The following is a 19020-nucleotide window of genomic DNA, read 5'->3' on the forward strand; positions in this document are numbered from 1 at the left end:
TAAGAGAATAGATAGATACATTAAGAGAATAGATAGATAGATTAAGAGAATAGATAGATACATTAAGAGAATAGATAGATACATTAAGATAATAGATAGATACATTAAGAGAATAGATAGATTAAGAGAATAGATAGATAGATTAAGAGAATAGATAGATTAAGAGAATACATTAGACAGATACATTACATTTCCAGTTTCCACCAGGCAACATTACTACGGTGGATTTAAACTCTGGATATGAGTATTACACAATGTCCTCTGTTTTTTCTGAATCCATAATAGATTTAAGTGTCAGAAACACACACATGGTCATTATCTGGTTGATGACATGACGATGTGAGCAAGTCCTGAGGAATTCATGACAACATTACTGCCAAGTAATTTCCCCGCGACCTTATCCAAGGTTGTCTATTTCATCACTTGGTTGGAATTGGAAAATGCTAAGCCCACGCATTTCTCACATTCTCTATGTGTCACTATGCATTCTTTAGTTTTCAAGTCATTCTCAGTTCATTGGAATTAGAAAGTCCTTGGAGAGAAGCAGCAGACAGTCTGGACTAGTATTACACCATGAAAGAAATATGTCATTGATGATGAGGAGTAACACCTCGGATCACATTTAGTGAGCAGGAACATAGTTGGATTGAATAACGACCAAAACCCTAAGCGAAATAAACAAAACGTGTGTGCAACAATTGTTAGTATCAATATCATATTTCCGTAACCTTTAAATAAATGTTGGTGTTTTAATTAGTCATAGGCTTTATCAATCAAAGATGCTCTAGTCTCCACACGGTGCAGTGCTTACAACTATACAATTGTGAACATTTCAAACCTGCAAACTGCGACACTTTAATGAATGTGCAACAATACTATGTGCAATATGACAACCCTTGTGTACATAAGGTTCAGATATAGGAAATGTTAGGATATTTATAGCATAGCATAGAGTACAGCACAGTGTTTTATTGTATAGTATAGTAGTATAGTATAGTAGATAGTGTACATAGCCTTTATTTATGTCAACCAGCTCTTTTCCCTTCTTGTTTTTAGTATTTTTACCTAGCACCAGGGGAGCCCCCTCTACTACATTTCATTGTATGGTACCTGTACTGTATTAATGACAATAAAGACCATTCATCCATTCATTCATTCATTCATGCTTAGATCCCGTTCTAGATTGTGCTGCCCCCCACAATCGAATATACCCCACCTTGATCTCATCTCCATAGAACTGAGTCATGGATGAGTCTGCGACCACCAACGTCTCGATGAACCGCGGAGCTGATACGAAGCGTCTCCTCCGTCCTTGTCCGTGCGTAAAAGTGTCCCCGTCAGTCTCTCCATCCATCTCCTCACTCTCTGGATCAGGGGGAGCCCGATCAGCATCGTTTGATGGCTCAGTGGACATCCTCCTTTTGATAACATGTAACTGTCCGGTGGATCCATCTCGTCTCCTCCCTGCGCCGAGCAGTTTGGGCTCTATCAGATACTCGTTCCCTTCTGTGATAAACGATCCAATGATGCCGTGGCACAGACTGACAGCCACGACGGAATCTGGATTATGGTCCACGTTACCTGAATAAAAACAACTTCTCAAATCTCCCTCCGTCTCCTCTGTCACGTTTATATGATTGTGCAGATCTGTCTTTGCGTCAAAGACATGATGGGCATCCTGGGGACCTGGAGTGCGTAAAGTGCGTAAAGTGTGGAGATCTTTGGCTTGGATGCGTTGAATCCGTAGAGAGGGTGCTAAGAAACTTGTATCCGGGCTTAAATTCAACGTGAAGTCTTTGCCAAAGGCACTCAGTCTGAAACTGGGCTGTTCCTCGCTTCGTTTCCAGAAACGACCCCTGCTTCTTGCGTTTATCCGGACAGGTACGATGTCCTCCGATTCCAACGCTTTGGAGAGCGCCGTGTTGGTTACGATTACGCACAGAGCTAATACAACAAAACAAACCGTTTGACACATGTTCCTGAAGAGGGGCAATTGTGCAGCCACAACGGAGGAAATAATTAATTACAAGATCAAACTTTCAAATAAATGTTCAGTGTTCGTTCTCTTCAAAGACACCCCGTGCGCATACATACATTCGCCAAAAGGTTGCCTCTAACGTTGTCTGCAAAAAATAAAAAATACTATTTTTATCACTTTTACAATACTGCGTCAGCGTCCTCTCCTAAATAAATCTCTCTTTTACTGTTTCAATAATAATTCTCCAGTGCTGAATTGTCAGTCTTGGTCCAAAAAACGGTCTGATATTCTTATAGCCTAAGAAGTGTTGAATGTGATCCTAATAATTACTACTACAACTATATTATGGCAGAGCTAAAATAGCAGCTCTTGCTCTTACCACTCTGCAGCACCACCGAATACTGGAGGAAGCATTGGTATTTATACTCTCTGGTCTTCCCTGGACATACGCGCTTTATTCCTGATATCCCTGTTAACTGTTTGCTGGAAATTCTCCTCCCACTCGAACCTTCATGCAGAAACACTTGGATAAAACGGACCCAATGAGAATGGACCGACACTCCCCCCTTCTGAAATAGCTGCCGGCTGACAACCTTGCGACTATTATTAACTCCGGCACACACATGCTATGGTAACAGTGGGACACCCATGCACTATGCATAGTTTAGGGTCCGGTCAAGTTATTTCCGAGCTTGCAGAGTGATTGACAGTAGCCTAGGTTACAGAGAAGACCCCCTGCAGACAAGCTGCTTTCTTTCTTCTTCACAATGGAACACGCACGGTCACGGTCACGGTCACGCGCAGGGAAATGCGTAACCAAAAAAAATAAAAAATAAAAATAAAGATCTGAGAGATCTGCCTGATATAAATTGCATCATTGCAACATTGTGCAGCTTGTTTCAGAGATTACAGTGAATTGCCTTTTCAGAACACTGCATGACATTAGCCTTATAACCTGGAGTACGAGTTATGTCATTATTTAGATTTCCAAAAATCTATTACATTTTTTAAAATGCACTGCTAATTGACACACATGCACAATTGGCTAGGCATTGGGCCCCACGTGTGGTTCAATGGAGCATTGAATAAGTCACAAACACGTCAACCACCAGGTGGCAGCATCGATTCACAAACACATCCCCATGCGCATTACGCGCGCAGATGACCAAGAGCATCATTTTGCTGCAGGCGCAAACAGGTGTCGCCCTTGTCCTACACTAAGTAGTTAAACTGTATCACAAAACGAAGTTATTGGAGATTTATGGAGATATAACAATAACTCAAACCCTACCAAAAGTCGATATTGGATGAACATGTTGCAAGGCGGGGGGGGGTGATGTAGTCCTTATTGCTATCCATGGTCCTGAAGCACCCTCACCCTGGGGGTAGGATGCGACGGTTTGGTAATACGAGGCTAATATCTAACAGGTTAATTCGGATATTAAAGTGACATCAATATCATCAAACCTGAATATAAGAATGAACGTTCCACTCTGGTCTTGTGCTTTGGTGATGAGCGCGTGGCCCGTTCCTGTGTGTGTGTGTGTGTGTGTGTGTGTGTGTGTGTGTGTGTGTGTGTGTGAATGTGTGTGTGTATGTGTGTGTTGGTTAAGTAAGTTGATGAGATGCTGAGCGTTCCAACTTCTTACACAAACACTTCTGAAGACCGCAATCAGACACACACACACACACACACTCACTCACTCACACACACACACACACACACACACACACACACACACACACATACACACACACACACACACACACACACACAGAGTCCGCTCAGCAGGACGTTTGGCTCGAGCCCCCCCGGGTTCTAATAAGTGGGCGGAGACGCATCGAGCTCGTGCCACATGTTGGATAGTGATAATAATATTTGCAGAGCTACAAGTGGCTGCAGCGTTCTGCAACATTAAACCCAGAGGCATGTCCAACGGGCTCCTCCCAGTGCACCACCCCAAATTTGCAGATGACAATTTGTATGTTTATGCTTTAGACTCTCTAACACTCACAAGCCACATGCAGAGAACAGGCTGGTGGAAGTAGAGTGGTAAGATGGGAGAAGGGAATCGCATCTTTTGGTCTTTCATCCTTTAAGGATCCATCCAGGATCTGCATGCGCTACACAGCGCGCTTGGATTATCACTATCGCATGCAGATGTTGCAACTATCCTGTTAACAATATTATCGGACTTGTGCGATAAACAATAGGCTACTTTCTGTGGAAGCCTGCATGCACTTGCTTGGAGCAAAGATGTCTATGTTTATCCGAAGCCTTTTTATCTCTACATGTGTTTTACTGTTTGCCAAACTGAACCAATGCGCATTGGACATAGATTTCTGCATACCTATCCACCTAGATCAACACCATTTGGAGAAATATCTCAGTCAACGAGGGGAGGAGAGGATGCATGAGCAACAAATTATTTTAAAAATAAACGCTTTCACGCAGGAGTTGTATCTCAACCTCGTACCGGACTCTAGTTTCCTGGCCACCGACATCCCTGGTTCCTCTGGGATCCACCGCTGTTTCTACTCCGGGGATGTCAACGCAGACCGGGGGTCCTACGCTGCCCTGAGCCTCTGTAAAGGCGTGCACGGTGCGTTCTCTTACCGGGGCATGGAGTACTTCATCAGTCCGATCGGGAACAACGAAGGGGGGGCTCCATCGGGAGGATATACAAATACAAATAGTTTGGAGGGGATGACACATGTCATACGCCGCCGGGGGGGCAGTGGCAGCCCCCCTAATTCCAGTGGCAGCCCCCCTAATTCCAGTGGCAGCCCCCCTGCATCCTCCAGGTGCGGTGTCACTGGAGGTACCGGTCTGAACCCTAACATCTCCGGGGGGTCTCTGCAGAAATACGCGCCTATGGACGAATTACGCATGGGCACATTGACTGACAGTGTGTTGAAATTGAAAAGCATCGGCAGATCCAAAAGGTTCGCGTCGATCCCTCGGTTCGTGGAGGTGCTGATCGTGGCTGACGAGTCTATGGCCAAGTTCCACGGGGATGACCTGAAACATTACCTGCTGACCCTGATGTCGGTGGCGGCCAGGCTGTACAGGCACCCCAGCATCCTGAACCATATCAACATAGTGGTCATCGGGTTCATGGTGATCAGTGACCAGGATAAGGGTCCCAAGGTGACCAGTAATGCAGCTCTCACTCTGCGGAACTTCTGTGCCTGGCAGAAGAAGTTGAACAAGCACAGTGACAAGCACCCTGACTACTGGGACACCGCTGTGCTCTTCACTAAACAGGTAAGGAGGGAGGGAGAATGTTCATTCACCTGTGACCTGTCAGAATAACGTACGATATAATATAATAAAGTACTTATTTTAATTCTATAGAATATAATAAAAGACTTATTTTAATTCTATAGAATATAATAAAATACTTATTTTAATTCTATAGAATATAATTAAATACTTGTTTTTATTCTATAGAATATAATAAAATACTTATTTTAATTCTATAGAATATAATAAAATACTTATTTTTATTCTAATATCTACCAGGAAAGTTAGCTCACATCAGTGCTAGCGGATGAGAGTGGAATAATATCCTAATGAGTCATCAGTTATTTCCATTTGGCACACATGTGTTCACTGCACCACCCCCCCCCCCCCCCCAATCATCCATCCAAAACATTTCTACCAAGATCTTTTTCCTAGACATATTCCATATCGCAAATGTGTCTAAAGCATATTGCTCATGCTTGTATCAGAGGATAATCAATCTGTTCTATTATCTGTTTTGGTTAATTAATGTCATTGCCAAGCCAATCACCCCCATTCGAGTGAGTTCAGAGGTCAGCACAGGTAACATTGTTGCCAGAGGGTTTTAAACTCAAATGGAATGGGAGGAATTCATCTCTGAGTGATGACGTAGCCACTCCCAGCGTGTAGCCCCCCCCCCCCCCCCTCAGCCCAGAACCACCTCCAACTCTGGGTCCCATTAAGTTCCAGTGAAGTTATTGCAGTACAGGGTTAAGTTATTGCATAGACGCTGAAGAAGTTATTGCACGAATATATTGCACACACCGTTATTGCACAGTCCTCGTTTGTTGCACAGCTGAATATGTTTGTTGTTATATTTAATCAGATCAGTGGAGGCTGGTGGCAATAGAGATCGGAGGATGAGGCTTATTGTAATGGAACAGAATCAGGAATGCTACTAGCCCGTCCTCCGATTTCTACCTGCACCAGCCTGCCCCCCTGTATTTAATACCATATATCACTGATAGAACATAATCACTTCTATCTAGATCATTATCTAGAGAACAGAAGAAAAAAAGAACAGATTTGTCCACAGAATATAATATGGAAATGTTCCTCTCTGTCTCTTCATGTCGACATGACAAACATAAGAGACTGGTGAAGACTTGTCCGTTTGTATTTCAAAATAAGAACATACAATAAAACGTAGAAGAAAATAGATCATGATACAAGTGTATAGTGTAAAAACGAAAATAAATGACTAAAGAACCAAGTGTCTTGATGGTTGCGTTGCTACATTAACATTTAGTTAATATCGTACCATGGAAAAGCCCTCTACGGGTCACTGCTATTTAACCATATTAAACCAACAGACAATTCATTCTCTATGATATAACCACTGGCAGCATAGTTTAATAGGGGGAAAACGTGCTTCGGGTGTATGCCTGCTGAGGGAGAGACAGGAGGGAGAGAGGGAGGAAGAGAGAGAGAGAGAAAGAAAGAAAGAGAAAGAGAAGGGGGGTGGAAGCAAGAAAATGAATAATTTGTAACAAAAGCCCAATCCCAATTCACCCCTTGGCCCTACCACTTAGCCCTACCCCTCCGTTTTGCGCATTCACGTGTAGGGGTAGGGTGTCCCAATTCTTGTTGGCATGGAGGGGTAGGGCCAATTGGTAGGGCGACATGGCCCTCCAAACAAAGTTATACGAAATCGCAGAATGCCTTGCGAATCATCGGCAAGACACTGGCGAGTGCACAAGCAACAAAAGAAAGCCACACATGTAATTATTTGTTAATAAAGATTATGATAACCATCGGATTATCTTAGTTTAATGTCCCTTCAATATATTTTAGACCTTTTCTTTATAATAGGCATACATAACAAAAAAATCGCTAGTAGCCTATGCCGATCTAACGCTACAACAATGTTCTAAGGCTGATTTGTGATTGACAGTCCCACTTTTTGACATATTCCCGTGTTAGATTTCCCCCCTTTTATGGCATATGACGCCCAAAATGTAGAACTAAAGTGCAGCCGAGAAGTTGTTGCACTTGTTACCAACTCCTCTAATACCAGTGCAGACTGGCAGGGTAGGAGTGGAACAGTGAGTGGCACTCCAAAACAAGGGGTTATTGAAAGAATGATCTCTCAAGAAAGATAAAATTCACACGTTATTATTACACACCTTCCCACTTCATGATATTACCCAGATCATCCCTCCATCATCATCATCTTCATCATCATCATCTGTCTCCTCTGTATCAGGACCTGTGCGGCGCCACCACCTGTGACACCTTGGGCATGGCTGACGTGGGGACGATGTGTGACCCTAAGAGAAGCTGCTCTGTCATCGAGGATGACGGACTCCCCTCAGCCTTCACTACGGCTCACGAACTGGGTGAGTCAAGAAGATCTCCTCCCGGTGTATCAATGGCTCTGGCCTAGTACAGGTGTATATGGCTCTGGCCTAGCTAATAGCTCTTGTTGATTTGCAACACAGAGGAAAGAGGTGAACAAGTGAAGTCAACTAAACCCCTCAAAAAAAAGTTTGGAAACGTTATTTCAGTCGATTCTTCCTCCCCTTTAATAATACCAACTGGTATTGTATTTTATATCGTTGGAAAGCCTGATTAGTCACCTTTACCTTTGGGTAGCGGCCCAAATAAATGTGCCAATGCATATTTTTGGGCCGCTACCCACACGTTTAGCTGTGTTACTCATTCCACGAAAGCATGATCCTTACAAGGTGTACCTCGTTGTAAAGGTGACTAATCAGGCTTTCCAACGATATAAAATACAATACCAATTGGTATTAATATAGGGGAGGAATAATGGACCAAAATAACGTTTCCGAACTTTTTTTGAGGAGTTTAGATGACTGGTGTTGATGATGCCATATGTTCAAACTAGACTGGGATTATGACGTGCCAGGAAGTCACAGCAACTTTTACCCAAGTAATTTGGAGTAAGTAAAGATGTGAGCAACGGTAAAACACTCGCTTGTGTCGAAAAATGCGAAACCGTCATGATATCCTGTGTCCTGGAGTTGATCGTCTCTCATTTCTTGATCATCTCCGTTTCGTTATCTCTGATAGTATTCAAGATGCTTCACTCTTTTCCCATTGATATCATATCCCAGAGTTTACCTTTAATATGTGGTTCTATGGCTCAGATTATAATGTAGTCTGTGTTTGGTAGTTGTTCTGCACGAGCAAAATGCACACTGACTCCTTCAACTAGAATCTTAATCCAACATTAGTAGTCTGATGGAAATAAAGCATACATAGTGGCTATGACTATATAGTCATAAGATGTATTCACATGTGTAGTGCCCTAGGGTCAGGGTTCTCTTTCGGTCCATGCATGTGCAAGACTAGATTATATTACCAATTCTAATCGGTCAGATGTGGAGAGAGACAGGGTTGGGGGCCACTCTCGTCAGGCAGAGCATTATTAATGATCCCCAGGTCATGTGACAGTTGCTATCGAGTGTTTTCAATCAGCACTGTAAAGCAGTTCTGCCCCCCAGACCAGATGGGAGAGTATTACCATACCGTGACATTAGAATGATAAGGTTCTATCTCCGTTTAGGGCAGTTCAGAGATATCAAGTTTTTTACATTCCATTATGTTTTGTGAGATGGAACCTTTGTATTTTATGAATTACTAACTCAAAAATGTAAACATTTTAAAAATAACACCACACAGGCATTAATAAACACCTAATGGATCATCAGATTATGTAAAAAAACTCAATTTTTACAAAAATGGAGATAGAACCGTATAATTCTAACGTCACGAGTTGCTATCGAGTGTTTTCAATCAGCACTGTAAAGCGGTGAGGAGGTTGTGAGGCAGTTCTGCCCCCCAGACCAGATGGGAGAGTATTACCATATGTTAGACGCCTCTAGGGAGGTATTGGATAACCGTGCCAACAGATATGAAGTAATTATACAATTCCCCTTCATGATCGTTTTATATCAGTGGAGGCTGATGGAGGTAGAGATCATTAGCCATCATTTGATTCCATGCAATGAGCCCGTCCACTGATTTCTTCCTCCGCCAGCCTCCACTGTTCGATATGATAATGTGACAGGGTCTGGTGGTGAAAAAGTCCACAAGTAGGGAAAGGTAATTTTTCTGATTATGAATGTGCAGATTGTAAACTTTCAAATGATGTGTCATACATTGAAATCTGAAAATAGTTGAAGGTGATATGTTTATTTGAATGTTGGTACACCTCAAACAAAAAAACAAATAGTAGCTAGCATCTAAAGAAGGAACATTGCATGCTGATAGAACATCAACATTCTAGAAACGTGATGTGTTGCACCTGTCTATGTTTGGCTCACCAATGTAATTATGTCCCCACTTCCCTGCACTCCCTGTCGGATAATCTCTTTGTGTGTCCCTAAGTAAGTGTCTACTGAAGCTCTGTTTGATTGTTCGCTTAACACAGCAGGTACATGAGATGTGATCTCCCTGTCGGTTTCCTTTAGCATTTAGACGGCTCACGACTCTTTTCTGTTACCCTGTTTTTGGAGACTTTTGGGAGTTTTCTCCCCTTTTGTTTTGTCATGTAATACTCCAGTTGTAATTCTGTTTGTTTACCATCTTTTGTACAATAATGTAAAATAAAAATAATCATAGTCCTTATGACATTGTAATTACACAGTGCTAGAACTAAGCAGGCATATTTTCATCACACAAATGATATCAGGACCAGTGGAGGTAGAAATCGGTGTCTAAAATCTGAGGACACTCATTGTAATGCATGGAATGGAATGAGGAATTGTATCAAACCTGTGTTTTTGATACCATTCCTCATTCCGGTGTTTGATACCATTCTTCATTCCGTTCCAGAGCCTGTCCTCTAGATTTCTACCTCCACCGGCCTCCACTGCTAGATACTTGCTGGGCTGAGTCATGTTGTGACGGTGTTGTGCTGTGCTGTTCCTCAGGCCATGTGTTCAACATGCCCCATGACAACGTGAAGGCCTGTGAGGACGTCTTCGGCAGACTGAAGGATGACCACATGATGTCACCCACCCTCATCCAGATCGACCGCAACCACCCCTGGTCCGTGTGCAGCGCCGCCATCATCACAGACTTCCTGGACAGAGGCCATGGTCAGTCAGCCACTTCCTGTGTCTAGTGTTGTCTTGTGTTCCTGTGTCTAGTGTTGTCTTGTCTTCCTGTGTCTAGTGTTGTCTTGTGTTCCTGTGTCTAGTGTTGTCTTGTCTTCCTGTGTCTAGTGTTGTCTTGTCTTCCTGTGTCTAGTGTTGTCTTGTCTTCCTGTGTCTAGTGTTGTCTTGTGTTCCTGTGTCTAGTGTTGTCTTGTCTTCCTGTGTCTAGTGTTGTCTTGTCTTCCTGTGTCTAGTGTTGTCTTGTGTTCCTGTGTCTAGTGTTGTCTTGTCTTCCTGTGTCTAGTGTTGTCTTGTCTTCCTGTGTCTAGTGTTGTCTTGTCTTCCTGTGTCTAGTGTTGTCTTGTCTTCCTGTGTCTAGTGTTGTCTTGTGTTCCTGTGTCTAGTGTTGTCTTGTCTTCCTGTGTCTAGTGTTGTCTTGTCTTCCTGTGTCTAGTGTTGTCTTGTCTTCCTGTGTCTAGTGTTGTCTTGTCTTCCTGTTTCTAGTGTTGTCTTGTGTTCCTGTGTCTAGTGTTGTCTTGTGTTCCAGGCGTTCCTACTGCTGCACAGGTCAGTAAATAGCTGTATAATATTTCGTGAGTTTAGAATGATAAGGTTCTATCTCCGTTTAGGGAAGTCCAGAGATATTGAGCATCAACGTTTTTACATTCCATTATGTTTTGTGAGATGGAACCTTTGTTTTTTATGAATTACTAACTCAAAAATGTCAACATTTAAAAATAACACCACACAGGCATTAATAAACACCTAATGGATCAGATTATGTAAAAAACTACATTTTGACAAAAATGGAGATAGAACCTTATAATTCTAACGTCACGAAATATAAGTCTTTCTTTGATTCCTTGCATCCTTCTGAAAACTCAACGGAGGAGGAGGTCTGTGGTTACTCCCCTCAATGTGTTTCTGAGAAGGAGGTGAGGAGAGACAACATTAGGAATCAAGGATCAATACTTTGGGGATTTGACCATTGAGTTGGTCCTTCAGATGTTTGCAGCACGATTGCAATAAAGGCAACCTGAAACCACAACCATCTGGAACCATCTGGAACATGGTCACAATCAGTTTTCAGCCCCACAGACGAACTCAGAAAATTCTACAATTAGAGAATTGCATATCTGAATTGTTCAAACAATTAGCAGTAATATATGAGTAATGTTAAACATCTGTATGGGCTGGCTGAACATAAACATAACAATTGTTTAAACTCTTGTTTAAATATATCCGAGATACTTGATTTTTGCACTTAATCTTAGATTATTATTATGCTTTGATTTATATTCGAGCCTGAAAGTGCAGGCTAGCCAAGCGGTTTATAAATCACAGTTTAAGAACCTCTGATTAGAGGATGAGAGAGAGTCTTTGTTCAGCTGTTGAGGAATGTTGAGTGAGTGGCGCAGAAGTCTGGTCTCAGACATCAACAGTTGTCAGTCAGTCTGGAGCAGCAGCTGATACAAGTTCAGTTTCACAAGTTCTTATGTTCAGTGATCTTTGGTTCAGTGGTTTAGGATGAGTGGTTGGAGGATGTGTAGAGACAAAAGTTACTCTGCCAGGGGTCCACACAGATCACAATACAAAGCAACTATACACAGTTCATACACTGTAGACAGAAACATCTGGGGCGGCTATGGCGCAGGAGGTAGAGCCGCTGTCTAATGGTCGCGAGGTTGGCAGATCGGCGGTCCGAACCCCGGCTGGCCACATGTCGAAGTGTCCTTGGGCAAGACACTGAACCCCAAAATTGCTCCCAGTGAGCGGGCCGGCGCCTTGCATGGTAGCTTGCCGCCATTGCTGTGTGAATGTGTGTGTGAATGGGTGAATGAGAGGCCGTGCTTTGGATAAAGCCGCTATATAAGTGCAATATTTTGGGGTAATCAGGTGACTGCCTGCTGGACCAACCTCAGAAGCTGCTGTCCCTGCCTGAGACCCTCCCTGGGTCCAGCTACAGCCTCCACCGCCAGTGTGAGCTAGCCTTCGGCACCGGGTCCAAGCCCTGCCCCTACATGCAGGCGTGCTCCAAGCTGTGGTGTACGGGCAAGGCCAGGGGCCAGCTGGTGTGCCAGACGCGCCACTTCCCCTGGGCAGACGGCACAACCTGTGGCAGCGGCAAGCTCTGCTACCGAGGGCTCTGCACCCACAAGAACAGCACTACACACCCCAAGGTGAGCGCTGGACGTACAGGACAGAATGCTGTTTTGATATTGATTAAAAAAAAAGAAAACACATCACCACTCCACTATTTCTCAAAGAAAATCAAATTAAAGAACAATTGTTAAAGGAATATTTGTGATTGAAGCTAGCACAGGAACAGCAAATCTCTGGTATACTTGTTATGATCGTTACTGTAGCTTCTAGAAGTAGAATGTTTGCTGTGGGTTCTAGAACTAGAATGTTTACTGTGGGTTCTAGAACTAGGATGTTTACTGTGAGTTGTAGAACTATACTGTAGATTCTAAGACAGCAGGTAACAGTTCTAGAAGGTGTGAGACGACTGTCTGTCTGTACTGGGAGGTTCTGTCTGTCCTGTGAGGTTCTGTCTGTACTGGGAGGTTCTGTCTGTCCTGTGAGGTTCTGTCTGTTCTGTGAGGTTCTGTCTGTACTGTGAGGTTCTGTCTGTCCTGTGAGGTTCTGTCTGTACTGTGAGGTTCTGTCTGTCCTGTGAGGTTCTGTCTGTCCTGTGAGGTTCTGTCTGTCCTGTGAGGTTCTGTCTGTACTGTGAGGTTCTGTCTGTCCTGTGAGGTTCTGTCTGTACTGTGAGGGTCTGTCTGTACTGTGAGGTTCTGTCTGTCCTGTGAGGTTCTGTCTGTGCTGTGAGGTTCTGTCTGTCCTGTGAGGTTCTGTCTGTACTGGGAGGTTCTGTCTGTACTGTGAGGTTCTGTCTGTGCTGTGAGGTTCTGTCTGTCCTGTGAGGTTCTGTCTGTCCTGTGAGGTTCTGTCTGTACTGTGAGGTTCTGTCTGTACTGTGAGGTTCTGTCTGTCCTGTGAGGTTCTGTCTGTCCTGTGAGGTTCTGTCTGTACTGGGAGGTTCTGTCTGTACTGTGAGGTTCGGTCTGTCCTGTGAGGTTCTGTCTGTACTGTGAGGTTCTGTCTGTCCTGTGAGGTTCTGTCTGTACTGTGAGGTTCTGAATGTGTGTGTTTATATCTCTCTCAGGTGGACGGTCGCTGGGGGCTGTGGGGGGTGTTCGGGGCGTGTTCTAGGACGTGTGGAGGCGGGGTGCAGCTGGCCAAGAGAGACTGTAACACCCCTGTTCCAGAACATGGTGGCAAATACTGCCAGGGACTACGGGTCAAGTACCGGTCCTGCCACCTGGACCCCTGCCCAGAGACAGGTACAGAGACAGGTACAGAGACAGGTACAGAGACAGGTACAGAGACAGGTACAGAGACAGGGACAGAGAGAGAGACAGAGACAGAGACAGAGACAGGGACAGAGACAGAGACAGAGACAGAGACAGAGACAGAGACAGAGACAGAGACAGGGACAGAGACAGAGACAGAGACAGAGACAGAGACAGAGACAGAGACAGGGACAGAGACAGAGACAGAGACAGAGAGAGACAGAGACAGAGACAGAGAGAGACAGAGACAGAGACAGAGACAGAGACAGAGACAGAGACAGAGACAGAGACAGGTACAGAAACAGAGACAGAGACAGAGACAGAGACAGAGACAGAGACAGAGAGAGACAGAGACAGAGACAGAGACAGAGACAGAGACAGAGACAGAGACAGAGACAGAGACAGAGACAGAGACAGAGACAGAGACAGGTACAGAAACAGAGACAGAGACAGATACAGAGACAGAGACAGAGACAGGTACTGGACAACTCTCACAGTTCACCTCTAGTAGGAGAAGACACAAAACATACAGATAGACACACATATATGCACACACACAGACATTGATACACATATTCAGACATATTCACACACACACACACACACACACTACACACACACACTCACACACACACATGCATACATGGACACACACATGCACACAAACACACAGACATACACACACACGCACGCATGAACACACACACACACACACACACAAAACAGACAGACATATTCACACATATAGACACACGCAAACACACACACACACACACTAAAATCAAGTGAAATCATATTTTATCACAGTGAAGGAGAGCGTACCATATGTTGTACAACGAAACCCAAAAGTGATGAAATTCATCCCAGCGACATGGTTCATGCTAACAGAGCTCGCTGCCTCTGCCTCCGTCTGTAGGTAGAAGCTTCCGTGAGGAGCAGTGCGGGGCGTTCAACGGCTTCAGCCTCAACACCAACAGACTCAGCTCCTCTGTGGCCTGGGTCCCTAAGTACTCCGGCGTGTCTCCCAAGGACAAGTGTAAGCTCATCTGCAGGGCCAACGGCACCGGATACTTCTATGTCCTCGCTCCCAAGGTATTTAACTCTCTCAGTCCTTATAGCCTAACTGCACTTGGGGCCCGCAATTTGCTTGTGCAAATAGTACTAAGCAAAGCAAAAAAAAGACCTAACAACATACCTAAATACTCTACAGTATGATTTATATCGTACCTTGTCTTGGAATAATATTTTTGGGGCGGCTGTGGCGCAGGAGGTAGAGCCGCCGTCTAATGATCACAAGGTTGGCAGATCGGCGGTTCGAGCCCCGGCTGGCCACATGTCGAAGTGTCCTTGGGCAAGACACTGAACCCCAAATTGCTCCCAGTGAGCGGGCCGGCCGGCGCCTTGCATGGTAGCTTGCCGCCATTGGTGTGTGAATGGGTGAATGAGAGGCCGTTGTATATTTTTGAGAAGGAGAGGGGATGAGCACAATCAGACTGAATGGATCTGGTCTTAGTTAACTACCCGTCTGTTTTACATCTCACCCTGGGTCGGTTGTCCTCGTAGGCCAGCAGTGAAAGCTTCTACTGTTCTCCTCCAGTCTCTACTCTACTGCTATCACAGCACAAGCTAACCCCTTCCCACGTGTCCCCAGCACTACCTTAATTAGGCCCCTATACTTTCTTTCTTTCTTTCTTTTATTTATTTTTTGTTTCTTTTTATTATTACTACTTGATCTTTTCAGTTTGTAAAGCGTCTTTGAGTGTCTAGAAAAGGGCTATATAAGTCTAGTGTATTATTATTATTATTATTATTATTATTATTAATAATAATAATATTTTGACATGTAATTTCAACAACGCTAAACCAGTTACCGTCAGACTCCTGTCTATTGAAGAGGGCTGTTAGCAACTAGCCTGTGCTGCGTTAGCTGAGTAGAGAATGGACCAACGGGAGCTTTCGCTACTGGCCTATGACGACACCCCAGGGTAAGACCTGTTTCACCTAAACATGCACATAGGCTAAACCCTCCCTTTAATGCTAAGGTTACCATACAAACAAAGCAAAGCAAAGCAAACATTAAAGCAGACTCTGTCTCATCTACACTGAACTTCCTGCCAGCTTCCTGATACAGAACAGGCACTGCCGACCTTCTTTATACCATCAACATGTCAGTGTTACAATGATGGAAACTCAGCCTGGTGTCTATGGTAGTGCCACGGTATTGTAGCTGGCTACAGTGTCTGTAACAAGGCTGTTGATAATAATAGTCTGAGAGGTCGAGGGTTGACATCTGAAGTCAGTACACATACTTTAGATGTCTGCTGAGAGACAGAGACAGAGATAGAGACAGAGACAGGGAGGGACAGAGACAGGGAGAGACAGAGAGAGAGAGAGACAGAGACAGAGATAGAGACAGAGATAGAGACAGAGACAGGGAGAGACAGAGAGAGAGAGAGAGACAGAGACAGAGACAGAGACAGAGACAGGGAGGGACAGAGACAGGGAGGGACAGAGAGAGAGAGAGAGAGACAGAGACAGAGAGACAGAGACAGAGAGAGACAGAGAGAGAGAGACTGTGTGTGTGTGTGTGTGTGTGTGTGTGTGTGTGTGTGTGTGTGTGTGCGTGTGTGTGTGTGTGTGTGTGTGTGTGTGTGTGTGTGTGTGTGATAAAGAGAGAGAGAGAAGACAGGCAGAGTCAATGTCACATACAGCTGTAGTATGTAAGCAAATGTTTACACAACCAGCTCTGAAACAAGCTGCTACACCAAGACAAACCAGACTACTCCCACAATTCAGTCTACAGTAGATATCAGTCTGGTTTGTTTGTTGCTCTGTCCTTCGATAGAAGTCACGGTTTTCTTTCCTTTTAAAATAACATGTTTGTAAACTACTTTGCACCACACAAGCACTGCATAGAGTATGTTTACTGGTATCTATACTGTTATTTAGTAGAGGTGGAGGCTAGTGGAAGTACAAATCGGAGGACAGGCTCGTTGTAATGCATGACACGGAATGAGGAACGGTATCAAACACGCCAGTCCTCTTTCCATTCCATGCATTAACAATGAGCCTGTCCTCCGATTTCTACCTCCACCAGCCTCCACTGTAAATAACAGTATATAGATCATCATACCAGTAAACTCTGTCTCTGTCTCTGTCCCTCTTTCCCCTCCCTCTCACCCTCTCTCCCCCCTCAGAGAGCTGTTTTAGAGTAAACTCATCATGAATGTGTGTTATTAAAGAAGTAATTTTTTCTGAGTGGGGCAGTCCCACTCACATTTTTATTGATAGATAAAGTGGAGAATTAGACAGGAAGGATGGGTGAGAGAGAGAGGAGGGATGACATGCAGGATATGTCCCCGGCCGGATTCGAACCGGGGACCGTGCGGTTACATGGTCGACGCTTAACCCGCTACGCCACCTAAGCGCCCAGTGAATGTGTGTTATTATCTCCACACCTCCAGGTCGTAGACGGGACTCCCTGTTCCCCCGACACCTCAGCAGTGTGTGTCCAGGGGAAGTGTATCAAGGCCGGCTGCGATGGCAGACTCAGCTCCAACAAGAAGTTTGACAAGTGTGGCGTGTGTGCAGGAGACAACCAGAGCTGCAAGAAAGTCTCAGGGATGTTCACCAAACCCATGTGAGTGACCGTACGCCGGTACTACTGCATGCTCTTAGTGCAATGTTCCGATTTCAGGGCTATGTCACTAGTATCAGACAAGCAAAGTCACGCTTCGAACGCATAACCCCCCAAAACGTTACACACATTTTTTTCGTTATACAAATACATAGAACAAAAAAGACAAAATAGAAGAAACAATATACGTATATATATATAACCATATCATAAAAGCATTATGACATAAGTCTCGAGGTATCTCCTAATCTAACCATAACCTGTTTTGTCTTTCCAGACATGGTTATAACTTCGTGGTGTTGTTGCCCGTGGGGGCGTCCAACATCGACATCCGTCAACGCGGCTACCGAGGATTAATCAACGACGACAACTACCTGGCGGTGAAAAACCGCTACGGCAAATACCTCCTGAACGGAAACTACGTGGTGTCGGCCGTGGAGCGGGACGTGACGGTGAAGGGCAGCCTGCTCCGGTACAGCGGGACCACCACGGCCGTGGAGACGCTACAGGCCGTCCGACCCCTGGAGGAAGCTCTGACCGTGGAGGTGCTGTCCGTCGGGAAGATGACACCGCCCCGCATCCGCTACTCCTTCTACCTGGCCCGGGAGGACAAGAAAGACGGCAGGAACGCCCTGAAGAAAGAGGAGAAGAACCACCAAGGCCAGGACCACAACAGTGTTCTGATGGACAGCAACAAGGTGGAGGTGAAGAAGGAAACGTCGCACAAGAGGCCGTCGAGCCAGTGGGCGACGGGGGGGTGGGACGAGTGCACGGTGACGTGCGGGAGGGGACTCCAGAAGAGGCTGGTCCACTGTCAGGGTCCGGAGGGACGGGCGACCTCAGACTGCGTTAGCTCTGGTAAACCCACAGCCGTCAGGGAGTGCGGGGACCCCTGTCCCGTGTGGGACTTGGGCCCCTGGGCTCCGTGCTCTAAGACCTGCGGGAGGGGCTTCAAGAGGCGGCCGTTGCGCTGCGTCACCGAGACGGGTAGTCACGTACCCAGAGACCACTGCTCTGGCAAGAGGAAGCCGCAGGAACTGGACTTCTGCATAGCTCGGCCGTGCTAGGACGTTTTGTTTATCACTCGTCTAGAACACACTTGGGTTAGAACATCTCTTGAACGTTCTAGAACATTGCTGAGCCTTCGTGGTGGTTGGTGCTGGAAATGGAACTGAAACTCATCCCCTGTCTGGTTGTCACATGTTATTATAGAATTTAGAACTTTATGCTCTAAGAATTGTATTTCTATGTTTGACACAGTAGTGGAGAGAGTTGTATAGAAGGAAATGGTGTCGGAACTACATACGGGAAAGTGGTTGAGCTACAAACTGTTGGACCATTCCTGTTGGGTTTGAGTTACAGGCTACCTCTAGTAGGACAAGACACCAAATAGAAAGACAGACAGACACACACACACACACACACACACACACACACACACACACACACACACACACGTAGCAAAGGTGGTTTGGAACTACTTTTCTATCAGCATACTTGCCTGAGACCTGCTGGGTCCAGTTGTTCAAAACGTTTAATCTGGATCAGAATGATCCCGATTCTTTTTTGCTATCCAGGATCAGATCGAGCTGGCTGATTTCCCCTATAAGACTCAAAATCATCCCGATAGATCTGATAATAAAAAATCCGGATCTTTCTGATCGAGCAGGTAGACAATAAAACAAATTAAGAACTAT

General features: G+C 44.9%; 2 protein-coding genes across 2 annotated transcripts in view; one reads left to right on the forward strand and one right to left on the reverse strand.

The window, feature by feature from the left end:
* The window catches only part of LOC308174131 (A disintegrin and metalloproteinase with thrombospondin motifs 8-like), a gene marked incomplete at both ends in the record, with an annotated part of 13592 nt that extends 11617 nt beyond the window's left edge, over nucleotides 1-1975 (reverse strand). The window contains one exon of the mRNA XM_080549197.1: nucleotides 1217-1975. Within this exon, the coding sequence (XP_080405323.1) occupies nucleotides 1217-1975 (759 nt within the window). The remainder of the gene's footprint in view (nucleotides 1-1216) is intronic.
* A 2260-nt stretch (nucleotides 1976-4235) lies between these two features.
* LOC308174031 (A disintegrin and metalloproteinase with thrombospondin motifs 15-like) lies at nucleotides 4236-18390 on the forward strand (the record flags this gene model as incomplete). Its single annotated transcript, XM_080549084.1, has 8 exons — nucleotides 4236-5246; nucleotides 7471-7603; nucleotides 10166-10333; nucleotides 12227-12510; nucleotides 13500-13677; nucleotides 14603-14778; nucleotides 17151-17326; nucleotides 17601-18390. 8 exons carry the CDS (start codon nucleotides 4236-4238, stop codon nucleotides 18388-18390), a joined length of 2916 nt encoding a protein of 971 aa, XP_080405210.1.
* Between the last annotated feature and the right edge of the window lie 630 nt (nucleotides 18391-19020).

Source organism: Nansenia antarctica, assembly GCF_963989245.1.
Source record: "Nansenia antarctica genome assembly, chromosome: 19".
Lineage (NCBI taxonomy): Eukaryota > Metazoa > Chordata > Actinopteri > Argentiniformes > Microstomatidae > Nansenia > Nansenia antarctica.